The following is a 20,610-nucleotide window of genomic DNA, read 5'->3' as shown; positions in this document are numbered from 1 at the left end:
ACCAAAGCGTTGTTAAGAATAAAGCTAAGGTTATCATTTATAAACTAGTAATAAAAGCAAAAGTGAATAAAAAAGCTCTTAAAAGGTTTTGAAAACGCATTTGGTGTTATAACTGTACTTTAAAGTACAAAAAAATAATTTTAAAAGTTAAACAAAAATTTTTAGGTAATTAAGTTTTACAACTTAAAAGTTTAGAATTGAGTTTCGACAAAATTGCAGTTCTTAAAGTTATAAGTAAATTCAGCCTTCATATTTTATGTTTTATTTTTAAGCATGTGTTTAAGTTTAAAAAACAATTCAAGTTTTAACCTTTCATTTACAATAAGGTAATCAAATTCTTAACAATTTTAACTGTTTTATACTTTATTTGTTGTTTCAAAAGTTACAATATTACTTTTTTAAACAGGTTTTTAGGATGAGTGGTCTTCTTACTTGTTGTTACGATCTTTACATAAAACTGACGCCTGATTTCTGTCAATCGACCAACATGGCTTGTGAGATTCTTACTATCGTTCTTTGGGCAATCTTTTTACCTTTTGTTTATTTTGTTTTTTTTTGATTTTAGGTATTTTAGACATTCCAATCCTCCTTACACTTAAAGTTTGAAAAAATGCAGGAATGAAGATCGTAATACCGGAAAAGTTATTAGGAGAAGAGAAACAGACGCAAGCAGAAACATCGAAGAAATATCGACAGTTGAATTGGAAGGAGTAAGAAGGGAAGAGGTGCAAAACGAGGAAAGAAGGAGAGAAAATGAAGACAGAGAAAGATTACAGAGAGAAAATGAAAAAAGAGAAATATTACAAAGAGAAAATGAAGAAATAGAACGACTGCAAAGAGAAAAAGAAGCAAAAAATGTATCAGAAATTTTAAATGAAATATCAGGTAAAATTGTTGTCGCGAAAGATCAGTTGAAAACAAACAGAAAATTAGAAGATCAGGAAAGATTGCTCGACGAAATACTACGGCTTCAAGTGAAGCACGCAACAGCCAGAGCAGAAGAACTAGAAAGGACAGAATTAGAAAAAAGCGCAGCTACAAACTTTCATAAAAACAAGATTCGGGCTCTTGAGAAGGAAAGGGAGTGTAAGATTTGCATGGACAAAGAAGTTGGGGTTGTTTTCATTCCTTGTGGCCACATCGCTTGCTGTGTTGAATGCGGAGAAAGTTTCAGTTACTGTCCCATATGCAGAAGCGAAATAGAACTCAAAAACTTAATTTTTACTCCGTAACTAGAGAAAAGTAGTTTGAATCAGTGATTGTTAATCAAAATGCTGTTTTTATTATAGTCGTTCTAATTTTTTAAAGGCAATTTTTTAAAATTAATTACTTCTGTGATCAGATTTCTGTGTATTAAAAGCTTAATATTAAATTTAACTCGCTGTTATAGTTTCCATGTTACTGAGCTAACAACAGGAAAGATGAAGTTTTTCAAAAAGAACATTAGTTTTTAGTAAATATCTTTAAATTTTTGTGCTTATTAATAAAAAAATAAATATCTATGACTTAAAATTATTTCAGAATGATATTTCGTTTAACTAATAAAATTAAAAGTTTTTAATTTACTTTAACGCCAAAACCTATAGTTTTTTATTTAAGCAATAAATTATTCAAACGTTTTGATTTTTTAATCTTGTGGAGTTTCTTTGCAATTATTGTATAAAAAGTACGCAAGTAAAACAAGAAATAGTTAAACTACAAACATAGATTAATATTAATTCACTCTTTTATGGCCTCAATCATTTTTCTATGTTTAGAAACTTTATTTTTGCTTTAAGTAACTTTTGAACATGATTTTAGTTTATACTCGTGGTATACTCTTTGAATTAACCATTAAAGTGTTTGATAAAAACATGAATTTAAAAAAAGTCCGACATTTTAGTTGTGTTAATTAAATATTTCATAAACATACGCGTACTTAAACTAAATTATTTTTAAGATAATAAAAAATATAGCTTATTTATCATACAACAAAATTAAACTCTTTTAAATTGTGTATTTAAAAGCCTATTAAGACTTGTATAGCAATTTAACTTTTTATAGATTGAATAAGTAGCAACAAATTTCTTTTTAAAACGACTTTTGAGAATATTTAAGCTAAAAATGATTTTCTACAATTCACTTGTTAATTTTGTATTTATTTTCTAAGCACAGTGATTATATATTTATTTTTAAATCCGTTTAATTTATTAAAAAAATGTATGTTTTAACTACACTTGAGTGACTTAAAAGGTAATTGTTTTCAAACTATACTTTCACTTAATTAATATCAATTTAAAGTAAGAAAACCTATTTATTTTCATTATAATCTTTAAAACAAAACAAACTCAAATTTTTTGTACTTTTTTTTTACAATGTTTATTAGGAAAACTTTATATTTTTAACTTAAAAGTTTGAAAACTGAACACGTATTGATATTTTTTATTTTCAAATTTTCCAATAATAAGTTTTTAATAAAAATTGTAAAGATTTCAGTTATTTTTAAGAGCTTATTTTTATTTTGATAGCATAATTTTATATTCGCTCAGGTTGTAAACTTTGAATAAACATATTGAGCGAATATTTTTTGTCAACAACTACTTACATAGAAATCTCACCGCTGAATTAAACGTAGTTATTATTACTTTTAAAATGTGTTGAATTTGTTTTGAAATACAATGTTACAAATTGTAAATGAATATGGTTCTTCATGACATTGATTTGGTATTTATGTTTGCGTAAACTAAACTTGACACCTCGATGTAGAAAACTTTTATACTAAATTGTATACTAAACCTATGCTTTTCTCGAAGATTTATGCATAAGTATCTTTAATGGTAGTTTAAAAAAGTTACTTTTAATCTTAAAGAGCTTCACTCGATTAAACATCCTTAATTTAATTTTTTTTGTTTTATTTCTAGTTGCAAGTTAGCAGTGAAAAAATGGGCAAAAAGTTAAACAGAAACAAAATACTTAAACTGACTTATTTCTCTTAAAAATAGGAAAGTAAACACAAACAAATAAAAATGTTTTGCTAGTGACACCTAACGACTTGTGCAAAAATACTGTTACAACTACTTTTCGTGTGTAAAATCATACATGTACTTGTATATATATATATATATACCAGAGGCAGCTTTTTTATTGGGCTTTTCTTAGACTTTTTTAAGTTGAGTAGTGCAGACTTCACCTTTTAAGTAAAAGAACAGTTAGTGAACTTATTAAAACGCTATAAAAACAATGTAGGTGTTTACTGTTTCGTATAGTACTTGTTTATTAAACATGTGCATTAAAAAAATTTGATAAAATTGATGTCAGATTATTATTATTTTTTTAATTTCAAATCCTCACTGTAAAAAGAACAACTTAAAAGAAACTTTTATTATTTTGCTTAGAAAAAAATAAAGTTGAAAAGGTTAAGACCCTTAGACCTTTTAAATGCCTAACTGCATTAAATTCTGATAAGTGTTATCAAAGTTTAAATTTTAAAACTACTAGTTTATAAAACTCTTGAATCTTTGTTAGAAAATGACTAATTTTTTATTATCTTATTAATGAGCTGACACTCTTTTTACACTATACATATTTTTTGATAAAAGCCTAAATTTTTTATATTATTGTATATAAAAGAATAAGAATACTAAAAAAAAGTATTCACAAATGATAAATGTTATCTTGCAGTATTCGTAAAATCTAATCTGGTTGTTATTATCAAAAAATCAATTTGTTATGTAAAAGACGTAACTAGAAAGAAAATGAACTTCAAGTTTTTATTTTAATTATCAATCATATTCTGTTGTTAATTAAAGAAAACAGGTAAGCTAATATTGATTACTTAAAAATATATATATTTAGATATATAGCTTATTAATCGATATAGTTTGAAATAGTACTGAGACTTTATTTATTTTTTACTACGAAATAAATAAGAAAAATTAAAAAATAGCAGTTATTGTAAATAGCTACTGCCTTTTTGAACTAAAATATACAATTTATTGAAATCTAAATTTTTTAAAAACATTTGTCTGAATCTGCTTTAAGTTTTTTAATCATCAGTAGTTTACTAAATATTGATTATTAACAATAAAAATTATCGCTTTTTAATAAGTCTAATAAAAGGCATTGCTTTTAGCGTTTTCAATTAAAAAAATCAAGTTAAATTCAACCGAACCGCATTTTTAGATAAAATGTAAGTTTTATTAATTTAAAATTAATTTTAATAAGCCGTTTTGAACATGTACTACAAACATACCAAATATATTTTAATTCGCTTACAGTTGTTAGAATTGTTTACACCCAAAAACATCTTTTTAATGCAGCTTTCTGAATAGATTTTATAAACAACAAAAGTTTATTATAGGTTTAAGAGACTATAAAACTAAATAATAAAAGTGTTGCGTTTTTTTCTAATGTTTTTGTTTGAAACAAATGTTTTTGAAACCTCGAGTAGAGGATTTGTTTTGATAACTTTACTTGTTTATTTATACTTAATACTCTGATTGTCACATTTTATTTTTAAGTAATTTGGATTTATTATGCGTTATAAAAAAAAAAAACAGAGGTTTTTAATTTCAGATTGTGATTAAAACTAAAACGAACTAAAAGTACTTGGTTATTAAGCTATTTTGATATGTAGTTGTAACAAAGTTTTATTTTGCAAAAGTTTAATTTTTTATATGTTTAACTTTAGTAACAATAAGCAACTGAATGACAAAATAGATTAGGGGTCAGCAGGCATTCTGTGATCGAGGGTTAAATTTCAGAAACTAAACTTTTCACAGACTGCAGTTACGGTTTTAGTTTTTACTCTACATACCAAAAGTATCAAATGTAAGTTTTACCTAAGAACTTTTATTTTTTTACCTCCACTTTAAAACTGAGAACATCTAGTGTGAGTTTAAATTTTTCTGTTAAACGTACCCAAGGAATTTTATGCTTTTCTATAAAAAATCCCAAAATAACCAGTGTAAGTTTCCTTCAGTTTTAGCGGACCACTTTTACGTGTTGACAGTCTGCAGGCTTTAACTTTCGTGGCCGCGTTCGATTTAAAATAAAACCATATTCGCGGATCATATGTGGTACGCGGGTCCCTGATTCATATGTATGTATGTTTGAATTGAAGATAAAAAAAAAGTTTTTGATTATTTCTGAATAAAGCTATTTTAGTTTAACATATTTGTATTACTTCGTTTTTTGTAAGATAATAAGCTTTTTTATATTTTTTTACATACTACTTTATCAACGGTTTTATTATATGTTCTCTTATATATCATTTTGATGTTAAATTTGGTTGCAAAGTAAAGTAATTAAAAAAAGTTTAAACAACAAATTGAAAAACAATGTTAATTTGCAACAAAACAACCGATCGTGTAAAACAAAACTTTTCTATTCTTAAAGATTAAGTTTTTAGATGTGACTATAAAGTGCTAAATAATGAAAAGTTGTTTAAAACATCGTTTGCTGCTCTAGAGCTGTTGAAATGCTAACTTTTTATAAAGTACTTTGTCGAAAAAAAGTATGTACTTAATATTGTTAAGTATGTTTACTAAAAGTATCAGGTAAACAGTGTTTGATAAACTCATTTTAAAATATTAACAGATGTTCAAGTCAGGTAATTTCAGCGACTATGTTTGTCCTGTTTTAGAGTTTTTTCTTTGTAATATAAACGGGTTTTGAAAATAAAGAAACCTTCACGACACATCTGAAATTATTTGTTCTACTTTTAAAAACTTAGTTAAACTAGCATATTTTTGTACCTTAAATATTTTTTAAGTAAATCAGTATTAGTTTAACTAAATTTAAACAGTGCGAAAAGTACAATCAAAATATGAAACTAATTCATAGTATTAAATTTTAAATATCAATTAATATTTGTTATACATATGTCGTAAAAAATCTTGGTTTAGTGTATTAGTAAATTTGAAATATCTTTAAAGTTAATTTTTTACTCTAAAAAGTATTTTTCGCTCACTAAACAAACAAAATCTAGTTTAAACTTTTAGTTGTTAACTCAAGGTCGCTCTTTAAAATAATTTGACTTTAATAAAACATTTAGTATATAAAATTTATAAAAAGATTCGCGTAATTTTATGTTATCGCGGCGCAAAGCTATTATAAAAATTGTTCATTATTAGGCTTCATTAAACAAACTTAAAAACATAAGCTTTCTCTTTATAAAATTTTGAGCTGAAATTTAGTGCAACACTGTCTGTTGTAAATTTTCGTACAAGCAAATGATCTAATAAGTAAGTAGTTTTGACATGTTTGTAGTTTATTGGAACACTTTGAATAGCCAACCACCTTTACTAAAAAAACATCAAAAATATTTTTTATTGCGTAGAAACTCATTGCTCAATAAGTATTTATGTTTCAAGAATTTTAAGATTTCAATAATATGTAATTTAAATAAAAAGAAATAATATTTTGTTTTTAATTTAAACTTTTTAGATAATTTAAATTGAATCTTAATTAGTAATGTATATTAATTTAAAAAAAACGGTTCACCGATATTAAAAAAAAAGAATAAAACGAAACACAAGACTAGCTTTAAGATTCAAAGCTTTAATAGCTACAGATTGGCTTCATTCAAACGAAGTCACTTTACCCATGAACAAAGTTTGATTTTTGTATAAAATCATGAACACAAACGGATGATCAACTGCGAAATCAATTGGTATTGGTCCGTAAAACGGTTCATCAAACGTGTCTAACATTTCTATTCCAGTTGCTGCAGCAGCTTCAGTTCCTTCTTCACTTGTCTCAACAAAAGCCTTGTGATATACTCCAGACACATAAAGGCCAAGGTCTGGTTCCTCTATATTAACACCCATTGCTTTAAAGTCTGCATTTTCTTCATCGAAAGCGTCTTCTATTCCTAACGAACGCAGAGTTTCGTTCAAGTTTGCTTCATGTTCGATTTTAAACTTGGGCAATTTCAACCGGACAAATTTCTCTTTGAAGTCTTCGCCACCCGCAAGGCTTTCAACTGTTTCGACGTCCAAACATCTGATTACGCCACTCAAACCGAACCGTTCGTCAGGCAATATTATCATCATGTTAAATTCAGGGTCTTTATAAGGTATTTTCAAGCATTTAAACCCCTTTTTATCAACAGATTGATACAAGTAGTACTTTTCCTGAAACATCGTTTCCACTGGTAGCGTTTTGTACTTTGTGCAGTAAAACGAACGATCATAGGTATCGTCAGGGTCAAACGCATCACGCCAATCACCTTTGAAGTAGATGCAATTAACTAAAACACACGCAGTATCCGGGCTTAGGTCACTAATCAATTCTTTAATTTTTCCGTTAGTACAACTTGAAACCCAGTCATTGATGATATCATCTGCATTGTTTTCGTAATTTAAAGTTTTTACTTGACATTCAAAAGCGTTCATCATGTCAGTTTTGTATTTTGAAGCAAGTTCAAAAGTTTTTGATGGAAAGATAGAATTAGCTAATTTGATTTGTAAACCTTCGGAGTTGGAATTGAGGACATCATTCAGCGCTTTTATCTTACCAAGAAGTTGTTCATCTACTTCAAACCCTAATGCTTCTTCAAGTTGCTGCTTGGTTGTTCCATCAGAACCTATTAGTAGCATGGAAAGAGCAAGCGAAACGCTCAGTGGTGAAAAGAAAATATTTTCATTTTCATCAGTGCTTTCACAAAGCTTGTTGAAGAGACTCACGTTAAAAGAATTCAAATTCATAAATTTGGTCGGTTTTGATGGCTCCGAAGTTTTTGTTTGGTCTGAGGTCGAAATGTCAACAAGACCTTCTTCTGTGTGTTGCTTGGGTTGTTTCTGTTCGGCTCCCTCTGCAGATAAATCCTTATTATTTAATCTTTTTATAATGAAAATATTACCTGCTGAATGAAGTTTTGTAAAAAATAGACACAACAAAATAAATATTTTGTTGTAAAAGAACAACGTACTAGACATTTTAAAAATAATTATACCTTAAATATGCAACTTACTTTAGAACTTAGTTTGAACAAAATCTATATTTTGGCTAAAAATAAAGCCTGGCTAGCATGTAAGGACTCACAGAAGTTGAATTCGAAATCAATAGTTTGTTATATCTGTTTTTACATCAATAAAGTACAAAATAACTATATATTGTTTATTGAACGACAAAAAAAGCGTTCAAAATATTTGGTCTTAGGACCAGGTGCATGAAAAAACCTTTCGGTTATCGAGTCGCACACCACGGATACCTTTTAACGTCTTGTCTAGGACAAGACTATTTTGTATTTTGTTACTACTTTGTAACTATTTTGTAACTTGTTACTACAAAAATTATACATTTACGAAATAATGCTTTCTCTTATAACTGTTTTCAGTGAAAATGACAATTTGTTTTAGCATCAGAATTTGTTTTTGCAGTTGTAGTTTAATTAAAACTAATTACTATGTCAGTTTATTTACAACAACAACCTGTGTTACACAACAACCTGTGTTACACAACAACCTGTGTTACACAACAACCTGTGTTGCAAGTAGTTTTTTATATTCTTTAAATCATTTCATAAAAAAGAATATGCTTAAAAAATTGTGATACTAATCACTAAAAAGATAGTTTAGAGTTTAAAAAGTCGACTTTTGGTAAATATGCAATTTTTTCTATTTGATGTTCTTGTTTAATTTGCGCAAATACATTGTTTAAAACTATTATTTTCTACAGACTGTAAATTGCTATTTAAAAATTTAAAACACTACAATTTTTTCTCCTAAATTATTACTATTTTTTTACATTTTAAAACTGAAACTTTAAAAATTTCAACCGAGTTTTCATTAGTATCTCATTTAAAATACTTTATTAAATAAATCATTTTTGTTGAGCGCGCTTAAAAAGACTTTTAAATAGTTAATGTTAAAATGCTTAATTCAAAAAAAAAAAAACAGTACATATGCTTTATGCAACTTTCTGCCGCAAAAGTTATCAGTTTTGCCGCAATCATCTACTATTTAAAAAAAGTAGTTCAAGTAGCATAGCTGATAATTGTGGATCTGCATGGAACATAGCATATGTATTTTTTTCGTAATTTTATATTTTAACGTAATTTATTTAAACTTCTAAAACGGTTGAAAACTATTTGTATAAAAACTTTTTCTATTTTATAGAAACGTGTGTATATATCCTATAAGTATTATGAACATTATAAACTAGTTTTTGATTTTTTTAAACGAAATACTAACAGCCTCTACAAAGTTTTGAAGTCATCATGTTGTAATTAATTAGATTCAAGGGTTTAGCTACTGAGCTGTATTGGTAAATGAAACAGGCAGAAAAACCGTTTTATTAGTTCTTGACTATTTTTTATTTCATTAACAACCAGTTACAAGTTAATAAACTTAATTTTACTCTTTAGATAATTTCCATACTAACTCTTTGGTTTTCCGTAAATTACTCCCTTAACAATTTTTTTATATAAGTTATATTTAAAACTAAGCATATGAATATATTATCATGTACAATTTTTTTTGCTTTAATAACTAGTGTAAAAAAAAACTATGTCTAATTAAAAATTTTAAAACAATTAGTTTTTTAAACAACAAAAACATAGATATGTCTTTCAACTGAAAAATTTTTTACTGATAAAAACTTTTATTTAGAGAAAACTTTGTTTATTTACTGTCTTAACTGTAACTTAAAAAACACTAATTCTAAAACAATATTTATCTCAACCCAAGTGCATAACGAACTGATTTTATTTATTTTTGTTAATAATAATAAAGTTATACATTTACAAAGGAATTCTTCCTCTGCTAGCTGTTTGTTTAAACAGTTTAAATAAATTTGATTGTGATAACTTTGTTTACAGTAAATGTTTCTTTTACGCAAACAATAACATGTAAAGCAAAATTGAATTGAATGTTTTACAATGATTTAAACAATATTTACACACAACATTTAATGAAATACTTTGTCAAAATAAGCAGTGTAAAAAAAGAAACAGTATAGGTAAGTTCTTATCTATTCAATAAAATCTTTAGTTAAGTTGAATTAAAGTTATTTTAGTAAAAGACTTCGTACATAGACATGTTTGCAATACATTTTTTAATGCGATTATTTTAGCTTTAATTTTGATAGTTTTTGCAGGATTCAATACTTTATTCTATAAATTCAAAAACGAATATGTTCTTGCCTTTTAAAAAGAAACTTTTTTTTTCGTGTATAATTCTTATCTATGGACATTATAATTTTTTTAGTGGAAACTTTAGAATTTAAATTTTTTACCTAGATAATTTATGAGAAAATGTTTCAATAGTTTTCAATGCGTAGATAGTTTTTATATTTTTTGAACATTATCCACGGTTTTGAACTCTTAAAGTCACAAACTTTAATTTTTTAAACATAAGTTGTATAAAACTTTTATAAAGTTTGATTTTTGATAGCAGTTACGTTGTGTCTTACAATCAAAAAGTTAGTTGTTTTTCAGGCAAAAAGTAATTAAATACTAGCATTCAACAATTGCAAGAGTAAAAATTTTAAAAATTATTAAAAATAGTATTTTAAACTACGTTTTATAATCAGAAGTATAAAAGAAATAATTCAAATTGAAAAAACTAGCTTTTAAGTAATAATAGAATAAACATATTCGTTTTATTAATGTGAATTTATAGCATACTCTAGAATTGTTACTGTTTTAAAAATTAAAAAATAGAAAAAAAAGACCACTTATATACAGAATTTAAAAAAATAGTTTGTTTGTGCAAAATAAAAACTGTTTTACTATCATTTCTACCTTGATTACTTCTAACCCGATCATTTCTAACCCGATTTGCTATAAATAATTTCGGGAGTAGATACATCAAATTTTAAACATTATTTTTTTTAATCTATCGACTAGATAAATGAGTTTTACAATAGTAAAAACAGAATCTGCTTTAAGTAAATTTTTATTTAACAAACATTTTTTTCACCTAATGTTATTAGTTTAAATAACAAACTAACAATACAAGTTAATACTCTTAATAAGACTAATTATAGGCTTGTCATATAAAAAGTATTTGAGTTATTTTTTTACAAAAATGTTTTGCAGATTTTGCAAGAAAAAATTTCAATTTTTTAACTTATTCTTTAAGTTATTATATTTTAATGAATACATTTACAAATTATAGTTTTTTTAGGTATTTACTTAAAAATAATTTTTGAGTAAATAAAATTTACATTGTTCAAAGAAAAAACATTTAAAAAATAACGAAAACTTTTTCTAGTTTTGTTTATTTAGTTATTATTATCAAAATATACTATTTTGGTTTTGTACTTAACTAAATATATAAAGCACAACAAAATTAATAAATTTGTTTATTCAAAAACCATATTACCTAAAAGAAGTAGGTAGCTGTCAATTTTGCACGAGCGTACATAATTGCACGAGTATACTTTTGCATGAGAGGATAAAAATGCACGAAGATAAAATTGCACGAAGACACTTTTGCACGAACAGAAAGTTTTTGCACGGGTAAACTTTTCATTTATTATTTCTTTATTAATTTTTTTTCTAACTTTTTATTTTATTTTTTTTTTTACTATCACTTTTACCCCTAACCCTCGGTCGGTAGCTTTTTTTATTTTTGTTTTTTTATTAGTTTATCTTTTAGTTTTTTTAATTTTTTCAGTTTTTTTACTCTCGTGCAAAATTGACTCTTTGTGCAAAAGTGTTTTAATAAATTTTAGGAAATTTCAAGCACAAGTAGCTCTTGAGATCTTTTGTGACTCCGAGCTCTTCTTCGCTCCAATCCTCCCGTTCAGTGTCGAAGACGGCAACCTTGCTCGATTCGTCCATGAAAACGAGGATCTTCTCGCCTGCTGAGAACGCCCCGAGCACGAATTCAATCCCGACGTCCGCAACCGGACTCTTCACGACCGAGAACCTGCCGCTCAAAACGTCGTAAACCTCGCACGCTTCCCTGGAATTGAACCCTCCCACCGCGTACAACCTGCTCCCCATCGGGACCAGGTAGTGCTCGTTCCTGCCGTGGACCAGGTCGGGCATGCCGGTCCACTCGTTTGAAACGTGGCAGTACGCTTCGTTGGTCCTGGAGTTGGTGACCAGAGGGTGTGACGTGTTGCCGCCCGAAACCACCACCCTGCCTTGGAACGCGCAGCTCGCGACGTACTGCCGAGCCTCGCTCATATTCGCGATGCTCTTCGTGTCGAGGGTCGCGGTGTCGAAGTAGAAGCATCGTTTGGTGAGTCTTTTGTTCCTTCCGCGGCGGCCCCCGATGAAGTAAACCCTGTCCATGAAAGCGCACAGCCTGAACCAGTCCACTGAGTGCTTTATTGAACCGACCGTTTGCCACGTGTTCAACGTGAAATCGTACTTTCGGGCGTTTATCCAACTTCCACTTTTGTTGTATGAAAACAGGTACAACTGGCTTTGAACGTTGACCGCCAAGATGTAGTCGCATTCGGGAAACTTTGTCAGCCGTCTGACGTCACCGAAATTTTCCCCGTCGACTCTAATGACGTCACAATCTAAGGTGTTTGTTCTGGTGTTCTTACCACCGCAAACCAGCACGGAGAACTCGCCCTGACCGCAGTACCTGGTGTTGTGCTTGTGGTTTGGTTTGTTCGTGAGAACGTCCCTGACCACTTGCACGCATTCTTCGTATTGCTGAAACACGCAAGCGGACCGCGTGAAGTGAGGTTTGCCGACAAATTTCTCCAAAACCTCATCGGGCAACAACGAGATGCGAATTTTCACGAACAGTTTTTTCGCAAACTTTCTCCTCTCCTCGCGCTTGTGGGTCAACCACGCGTTGGCCGCCTCCACGACCTCCAACTCCGAGTCGACGTGCAGCTCGGAGCTGGACAGGATTTTTTCCACGGACGAAAAGTCTAACTGCAAAAAATTTTCGCTTCCGCTCACCGCCGCGAAACAGCTGCGAACGAGTCTGCCGGTTTGTCGAGCGACGCCGGCCAAATTGAAAACTTCAGCCACTTGGTGGTAGGCTGCTACGTTTCGTAAATTGACTCCCTCCTCCACGAGCCTGGCATGCTGGGTGCCGTTGATTTCTTTGTGAAGCATTTTGCTAATTTTGAGAGCTGAGATCATGCTGTTTCCTTTTCCAAGTCCACTTCCTTAAAAAGTTAAATATTTAAAATAATATTTTGTTGCTCAATAAAACTTTTGTGGAACAATATGTAGCAGCAGTACTGTAATTAATGAACATAACTTTGCTTCATTGTCATTTGCAGAATAACAGCTATAATTATTTATTTTTATATAATAAATGTATAACAATTAAATTTAAGATGAATAATTGACCGTTGGGGTTTTAGATCAGTTTAAAAAAAGTTATTTTGAGAGATTTTAAACTTGTTTCAGGTAGACCTGCTTTTATCTAAAATTTAAGTATAAAAAAAGATTAGCATGATAAATAAGCAAACAAAACATTATCTCCATATCATTTAAACCGTTTTTAGAATATTTAAGCACAAGATAGATAAAAACTTTACAGAACAACAAAAAAAAAGTAAAAGTCTTGTATCAAAAACTAAAGGTTGTCAATAGTGTATTACAATAAAATAGTAACACAGAATACTATAAAATTTATTTTATTTAAACAAAAAACACTTTTATGTGCTAATTAGATGATTCCTTGTTAAGAAGAAAAAACAGTATATAAGGTTAATTCTAATTATATTCACATTTAAACAAATATTATAACATTCCAAACCAAATTAGATATTTTGTTGTCACAATAGTATAATATGCAAGTTCTTTTACAAACTTGTTTCACCTTTTTCAAGCAAATTATTCAACTTTGTTAGTTCGTTTTGGTCAACACCAGTAAAAGCGTTCGTCTTGCTCAAGTTTATAAAGTTATGTACTTCAGGCGCTTCGGCAACGAAAAAGGAACTACACAAAAGATTTAGTTGACTTTCAATTTTCAATTTCTTTTCTTCAGATCCTTTATTGTTGTTTTTTGTTTTTGCAACTTGAGAATTCCCTCTTTTAAATGACATTATTAGTCGAAAAAAGTTACTAAAAAGAATTGCTAGTAAATATACTGTGTATTGATTATTTAAAAAGCTAAAGTACTACACACCAGTGGTGTCGCAAGGTTTATTTTACCAAAAATTAAAAAAAGAATCCCTTATTTGAAAACTTTTTTTGTTAGATGAAGATTTTTTCTTAAACAATTACAATAGATTGATAATGTAATCAGAAAGTATTGTTTAAAAGAAAATAGTTTCAAAAAGTTAATTGAAAAAAATATTTTTTTTAAGAATGAGTGAAAACTGAAAATTAAGATATAAAAGTTAGAAAAAATTAAACTTTTTGACTAAGTTAAAAGACTCAAAAAATGTTAGCTTACTTATGAATATTAATTTTTAGGAAGGTTTTAAAGTTAAAACTAAAAGTAGAGTAAATTTTATATAAAAATATAATTATACTAAAGAATAAAGCTATTATAATAATATTTTTTAAGTTTCAACGTTACTTAAAAAATGTTGGATTGAACACCAAATTAAGATTAATATTTTTTTAATATTTAATAGTATTAAATTCTACAAACAAAGAAAATTTTACAAACTACAGTTTATTTAAAAAAACTTAGTTTGCTTGGTAAAGAAACAAAAAATATTTACTACTTAATATCTAACTAAAAAATTAACTTTAAAGTTGTAACTTCACAAAAATAAATATTTAGACCAGGGGTCAGCAAACTGCAGCTTGTAAGCTCCTTTTCAGCCAAAAATATACACTTAAAAACAATAAAAACTTAAGATTTTTCAATAAAAACTTACAGTTAAACTCTTAATTCAATAAACACTCTTTGTTTGTGCTCTAATATTGCTTAATTTATCATACTTTTGATCTTAAACTTAAATTATCAAGAATATTTTATACTGAAAACTGGAATGTTTTTTAATTAAATGCGTCCCTCGAAGGTTTTTTTTTTAAATAGTGCGGCCCGCGAGCAATTTTTCCAAGAAAAATTGGCCCGTGAGTTACATAAGGCCGCCGACTCCTGTATTAGACGCTTACTTTTCACATTTTTTAACAAAAATTCGTTCTTCTCTCCTTTTGGTTTATAAAATTTTTAATCACTTCACCCTTAAAACTAGTACAGTTTTTAATTAAGTCCCTACCAATAATATTTCAGTTAAAAAGTTTAACCTTGATTGACCCATGGCCTTTCTAAAAATGATTTTATTTTTTTTAAAAATGAAAACGTTCTTTAAGCTTCATTACTGTACATGGGTATTGTTATCAAATGCAAAGAAGCTTTGCAGTTTAGTTAAATGTTTTAGTCAGGCTATAATCTTTTAGATATAACAGTGTTTTCTTTAAACCATCCTGATGCATTTCTTTACGTGAATAAATTGTTTTTAGTTCTCTTTCTACATTATTACATCTAACTGCAAGAAAAATTTCCACACTGTTTCTATAAGTTCCAAAGGAAAAACAAATTATGAACAGTAAAATATTTGGCTAAAAATATTTGTGAAATTCTAAAATACCCTAGAAGCGTAAACCTTTCAGTAATAATGAAGCTGACACTGTTACAGACTTCTTTCGCTGAAGAGAAAGGCTTTTTTTAACATTGTCACTACTACTGGAAATTCTTATACTATTGACTGCAGCTTAAAAATTTTCCAAATGCTGTTCAACTTTTTGGACAATTAAGTCTGTGCATCGCATGACACTGTACAGAAATTCAACTGCAGGCTTAAAAACTAAAATTATCACCATTTAAAGTTTTTATGCAGCATTCTTGGCTACTGTAGAAAAATCAACACGGTCTTGGTTGTCTATAACAAAGTTAAATCCTGTTTATTGATTGAAACTATGAGAACAGTTTTTGAATTTTAACTTAACCTGGTTTTGCTTCCAGAAGGAATATTAATTTCTACAGCACATCTTCTTCCTGGCTACTTTGAAAAAAAAAGAAGGAATTTGGTCTAGTTTCGCAAAAAAAAATGCTTCCTCGTGGCAGCTAGCAGCTTTTGAAAAAATAAAATTAAGCTGATAAGCAGCACAATGAACATAGTAAGCATTTTCATTATTTGCTCTACTTCTACATGCACTCCTCAAAGTGATCCCCGCATGACTGAAACACTGTTATAAATCTGCGCAACTGCTTTCTTTTTATCTCCTTTCAAAAATTTGTCTAGCTCTGCCAGAATAACATTTTCTAATCCATCAGCATTGACTCTGTCTGGTTAAAAGAAGCCCAAAAATATCTTTACAACATATATTATGTATATATCTGACAACAAATAATTATGATCTGTGGCTTCATTAGTAATTAAAGCTATGAAAGGTTCTTTACTGACATGAGCAATAACTTTGTTTTTATAAATTTGAAGAACACATTTAAACATTTCATTTTGTATTGTAGCTGAATTACCTTCAAAAACTGTACTGTTTTCCAGGTGGTCACTAGTATCTTTATCTAGAATGCGTGCAAAATTTAGCAAAAATCCAAAAAATCTGGATTTCATGAGTCTCTTTTTTCATCACTTCTTCTTAGTGCATCGAAAACCATATAAAAGAATACTGTTATTAATTATTAACAAAATTTTTCTGTTTTCTGAACTTTGGTATTGTGCTTATCAATACTTTCCTTATAGCTTTGACTTAATGACTTATTAATAAATTTTTTTCCTAATAAGTAAAACACAACTGTGCTGTTTATATTGCTCAGTGAATTTTCATGGCTTTTGCATCTTGCAGAGATGTTAGAAATATTTTTGAAACCAGTTTTAGTCCAAGCTACTTCCTTCCCAAAGAGCAAGCACGGGAAACAAAATAAATTTCTTGTTTCTGAGCATCCGCAAAGCCATTCGTGCTTGGAGTACTAACTTTTGATAAACTTTCTCTAAACTGTTGTACCTTTAACAAAAGTTTACACACAATTAAATGAGCTCAAGAACTTTAAAAGACCAAATTTGTTATTTATATTGATATATATAAAAGGGGAACGGGTCTAAGTTGCACAAAGATAAAATTGCGCGAGGTCACTAAATTGCACGAGAACAAAGTTGCACAAAAGCACATAATTGCACGAAGTCAAACTTGTACGAAACCAAATTTGCACGAGGGCACAAAATTGCACGAGGTAATAAAATTGCACGAAGACAATTTAGCATCAAGGGTCAATTTTGCACAAGAGTAAAAAACACATAAAAAAAAAATGAACAGAAAAAAAAACATAAAAAAAAATATGAAAAATAAAAGAAAAAAGAAACTTACTGACGGAGGGGAAAGGTTAGGGGTAACAGTGATAGTAAAAATAGAAATAAAAACAATAACTAATAAAATTATAAATAAAAAAGAGCTACAGATCGAGGGTAAGGGGTAACAGTGATAGTTAAAAAAAATTATAAATAAAGTGAAAATAAATGAAATTAAAAATAAAATAATTAACTTACCGACAGAGGGTAACGGTTAGGGTTTAACAGTGATAGTAAAAAAAAATAATAAATAAACTTAATAAAAAAACAAAAATTTTACCCGTGCAAAATTTTCTTCGTGAAAAATTGTCTACTCGTGCAAAAGTGTCTTCTAGAAAAAGTATATTCGTGTAATTGTATCCCCTCGTGCAAAAGTATCTTCGTGCAATTTTGTACACTTGTGGAGTTTTGTCCCCTCGTGCAATTTGGTACGCTCTTGCAATTTAGACAGCTATCCATATAAAAGGTATTGCTAGTTTTAGATCAAAAGATAAGCAATCTATTTAACACATAGAAACTTTAACTTCTCATAAATTTGTTTTTTCTAGGATACATGTGTATCTAAGTATTCTAAGATATATGTGTATTTAAAATCACTAAAAGGTTAATTCGACAACAATAATTTAGAACTGACTCTGCTAAATAAACAAAGAAAAGTACACATTTTTATCATATCTATAGTTTATTTGTACACTTTGGTCTTTTAAGATCTAAAAGCAATTTGTTCTCAAGTTAAAAAGTCAAATATTTAATTATATTCACCATCTTTAATTGAATTTCTACTTAATTAAGAAATTTATTCTAAGACTTTTTACTGAATCATTACTGAACTTTTTAACTATTTAACTAACTTAAAAATAACCATTTATGAGCATAAAAATACAAATCTGGTTTATTTTTTTGTATATAACAATTTCTAATAACTATGAATCTTTAAAAGTTTTGGCACTGCATATTAACAAAGCTAAAACAAAACAAACTACACCTTAAAGTATGTAGTGTTCAAAATATTAAATGAATATATGCAAGTAAACCTTAAAAAAAATTCTTTGGAAATGAACTCTTGCTCAATTAAAAAACCTGGTATTGGTTTATTCTGTTTAAATTTTAACTTTTCAGCCTCTGTTAGTTTTGATAACTGGCAGGTTTCAAGTATGGAATATGTCAAATTTATTTGACTAGTACTTTTCTGCAGTTTTCTCGTTATAAAATCTATAAACATTAGAAACTATCTTGTTTAACAAATAAAAGCTGTTAACTATATAGATTAAATAAATAAACAACTTAACATTAAGAAATATAATATAAGTAACATATTTGATAGTATCAGAATTGCCACTGTTTAAGTATAAAAAACTGCCCTGAATGATCTTAAACTGCCCTGAGTCATCCTTAGAGTTTTAAAATTCTTAAAAAAAAATAAATAAATTTTTCTTTTTTAACAAAATTGGTTATAAAATAACAAAATATTGAAACTAAACCAACTAAATCTCGTTTTAAATCTATAAAAATAAAACTGTCTTGAGATTTAAAAAAAATCTTTAAACTACCCTGAAATTTAAAAAAAATAAAAACTACCCTGAATCACCCTGTGTTTTCAAGAAAGTATACCCTGAGTTTCTCTGGGATTTTTTGGAATTTAAAAATTCTCTAAGTTTTTCTAAGTACCCTGAGTGTATGGCAACCTTGAATATAGATAAATAAGGATTGAAATTTTTTTCGAAAACAAAGAATTTAATTTAATCTATAAAATGAAGGGTTTTAAAATGATTTTATTAAAAATAGGTATTTACCATCAAGTTTAATAACTACTGATTTTTTTCTATACCTGAAGATAAACTTTGTTTTTTTTGGAAGAAGTTATAAGTGTATAAAATAATTTTGCTGAACTTACTTTATACAGTTTCAATTTAGCTACAAGTTTTTTTAACCAAGTAAAAAAAAATATATTTAATTTTGAGATATGGTAATTTATAGTCAGAGAGTACGAAAGAATCCTTAAATTAAAAAACAAATTAAAAAAATACTAAAAACGGATCTTATTTTCAATTTTATAAGTTAGGCACCCTAAACTTTTAGGAACTGTTTCATTTATAGTATAAATTTTTTTATATAGATTTTTAAAGCACTACGAAAAAATAGTTTTGAAACAAGTAATAAAAAAAGTCTTTTTTATATTAATAAAAAAATTAATTTTAATTAAAATTTTGAAACTTTCTCCAACAAAATCAAAAAAAAATTATAGATAGGCTGAAAAATTTTGAAAACGATTTCTTTCAAAATGAAGAGGAATATAGATTATAGTAAAATAGCACTTTTTTTGCTGTTTTAGTTTGTTTCTTCTAAAATAAACCTTACATATTTTCTGTGTGACTGGTTGTATCTAAAATGTTATTTGAAATTTTAAGTTTATTAAAAAATTTGCTTTTGTTAAAAAATTTAAAACTTTAATTACTGTGAACTATAAAATATTCAAAAAATCCAAAACAGTTAAATATTGGTCAAATAATAATTTCCATAACTAAACCACAAAAATACACTAATAGGTCAAAATGCAGTTATATTTAAACAATATGTGTCTAACTCTTAGTCTATAGGTCTTATCTAACCACTCTATCCCATAATAATATTAGCATTGCCTGAATTACTTGCGTTCTAGTTGACTGATTTTGTTACACTCAGCATTCAAAATTTAAAATTGCATTCCATTTCAACTGTAGAGCATAAGCTGTTCTAATGAGATCTACAGACTTATGTGCTTACAAATACCAAAAAGTCAAAACATTTAGTGTGTTCATATACTTTTTTAACATGTAAGTTGCACTAAATATACACTAGTTCTAACACTAGTAATTACCAGACACATGTAAGAAAACAAAAATAAATAAATCACACTTAAAAATGTATATCTAAGTGTTTAAAAAATAAAAAACTTAAAAACTACTAAAGTATTTAAATAGTAATCAGATTAGTTAAAAAATCTCACTTAAAACTACTAAAATAAACTTCAACTATACATGTTCAAAAACATTTAATACTTATAAAATAAGCTTAACAACTATTTAAAAAATTATATAAATAATAATAATAATAATAATCATACTCAATTAAGAAACTCACATGAAAAAATAAATAAAATAAGTCACTAAACGAAAACTGCATGTTTATAAACTACTATAACGAAGACCAAACAATCTCTGCTCATACCCAGCTAACTTAACTGTCATTGATTAGTCTTGAAGATACAAACAACAGAGTAAAAACGTAGTTAACCAAGAAATCATTTTATGTGAAATTCAAAGCTCTTATAGTATAGCAAGTTCTTGGACTATTCATGAAAGACAGTCATTTTCTTAAAAACTCAATTTTTTTTAACTTATATGGTGAAGCTGTTGAACTTTTCAATGACAATTTATAAATATGTAACCATTATAC

General features: G+C 27.9%; 2 protein-coding genes across 2 annotated transcripts; both read right to left on the bottom strand.

Moving 5' to 3' along the window:
- Positions 1-6,560: 6,560 nt before the first annotated feature.
- Positions 6,561-7,919, bottom strand: LOC145839184 (leukocyte elastase inhibitor A-like). The gene is made up of 2 exons (XM_082946791.1): positions 7,913-7,919; positions 6,561-7,795 (listed from the first exon to the last, which is right to left on the bottom strand). The coding sequence occupies exons 1-2, from the start codon at positions 7,917-7,919 to the stop codon at positions 6,561-6,563; spliced, it is 1,242 nt and encodes a 413-aa protein (XP_082802917.1).
- A 3,728-nt stretch (positions 7,920-11,647) lies between these two features.
- LOC145839183 (kelch-like protein 35) lies at positions 11,648-13,956 on the bottom strand. Its single transcript, XM_082946790.1, has 2 exons — positions 13,722-13,956; positions 11,648-13,068 (listed from the first exon to the last, which is right to left on the bottom strand). The coding sequence occupies exons 1-2, from the start codon at positions 13,954-13,956 to the stop codon at positions 11,648-11,650; spliced, it is 1,656 nt and encodes a 551-aa protein (XP_082802916.1).
- Positions 13,957-20,610: the final 6,654 nt, after the last annotated feature.

The sequence above is a fragment of the Thalia democratica genome, chromosome 6 (genome assembly GCF_965202585.1).
Source record: "Thalia democratica chromosome 6, ktThaDemo2.hap1.1, whole genome shotgun sequence".
NCBI lineage: Eukaryota > Metazoa > Chordata > Thaliacea > Salpida > Salpidae > Thalia > Thalia democratica.
Note: the sequence above shows the minus strand (reverse complement) of the source record. Positions and strands in the feature narration are given on the sequence as shown.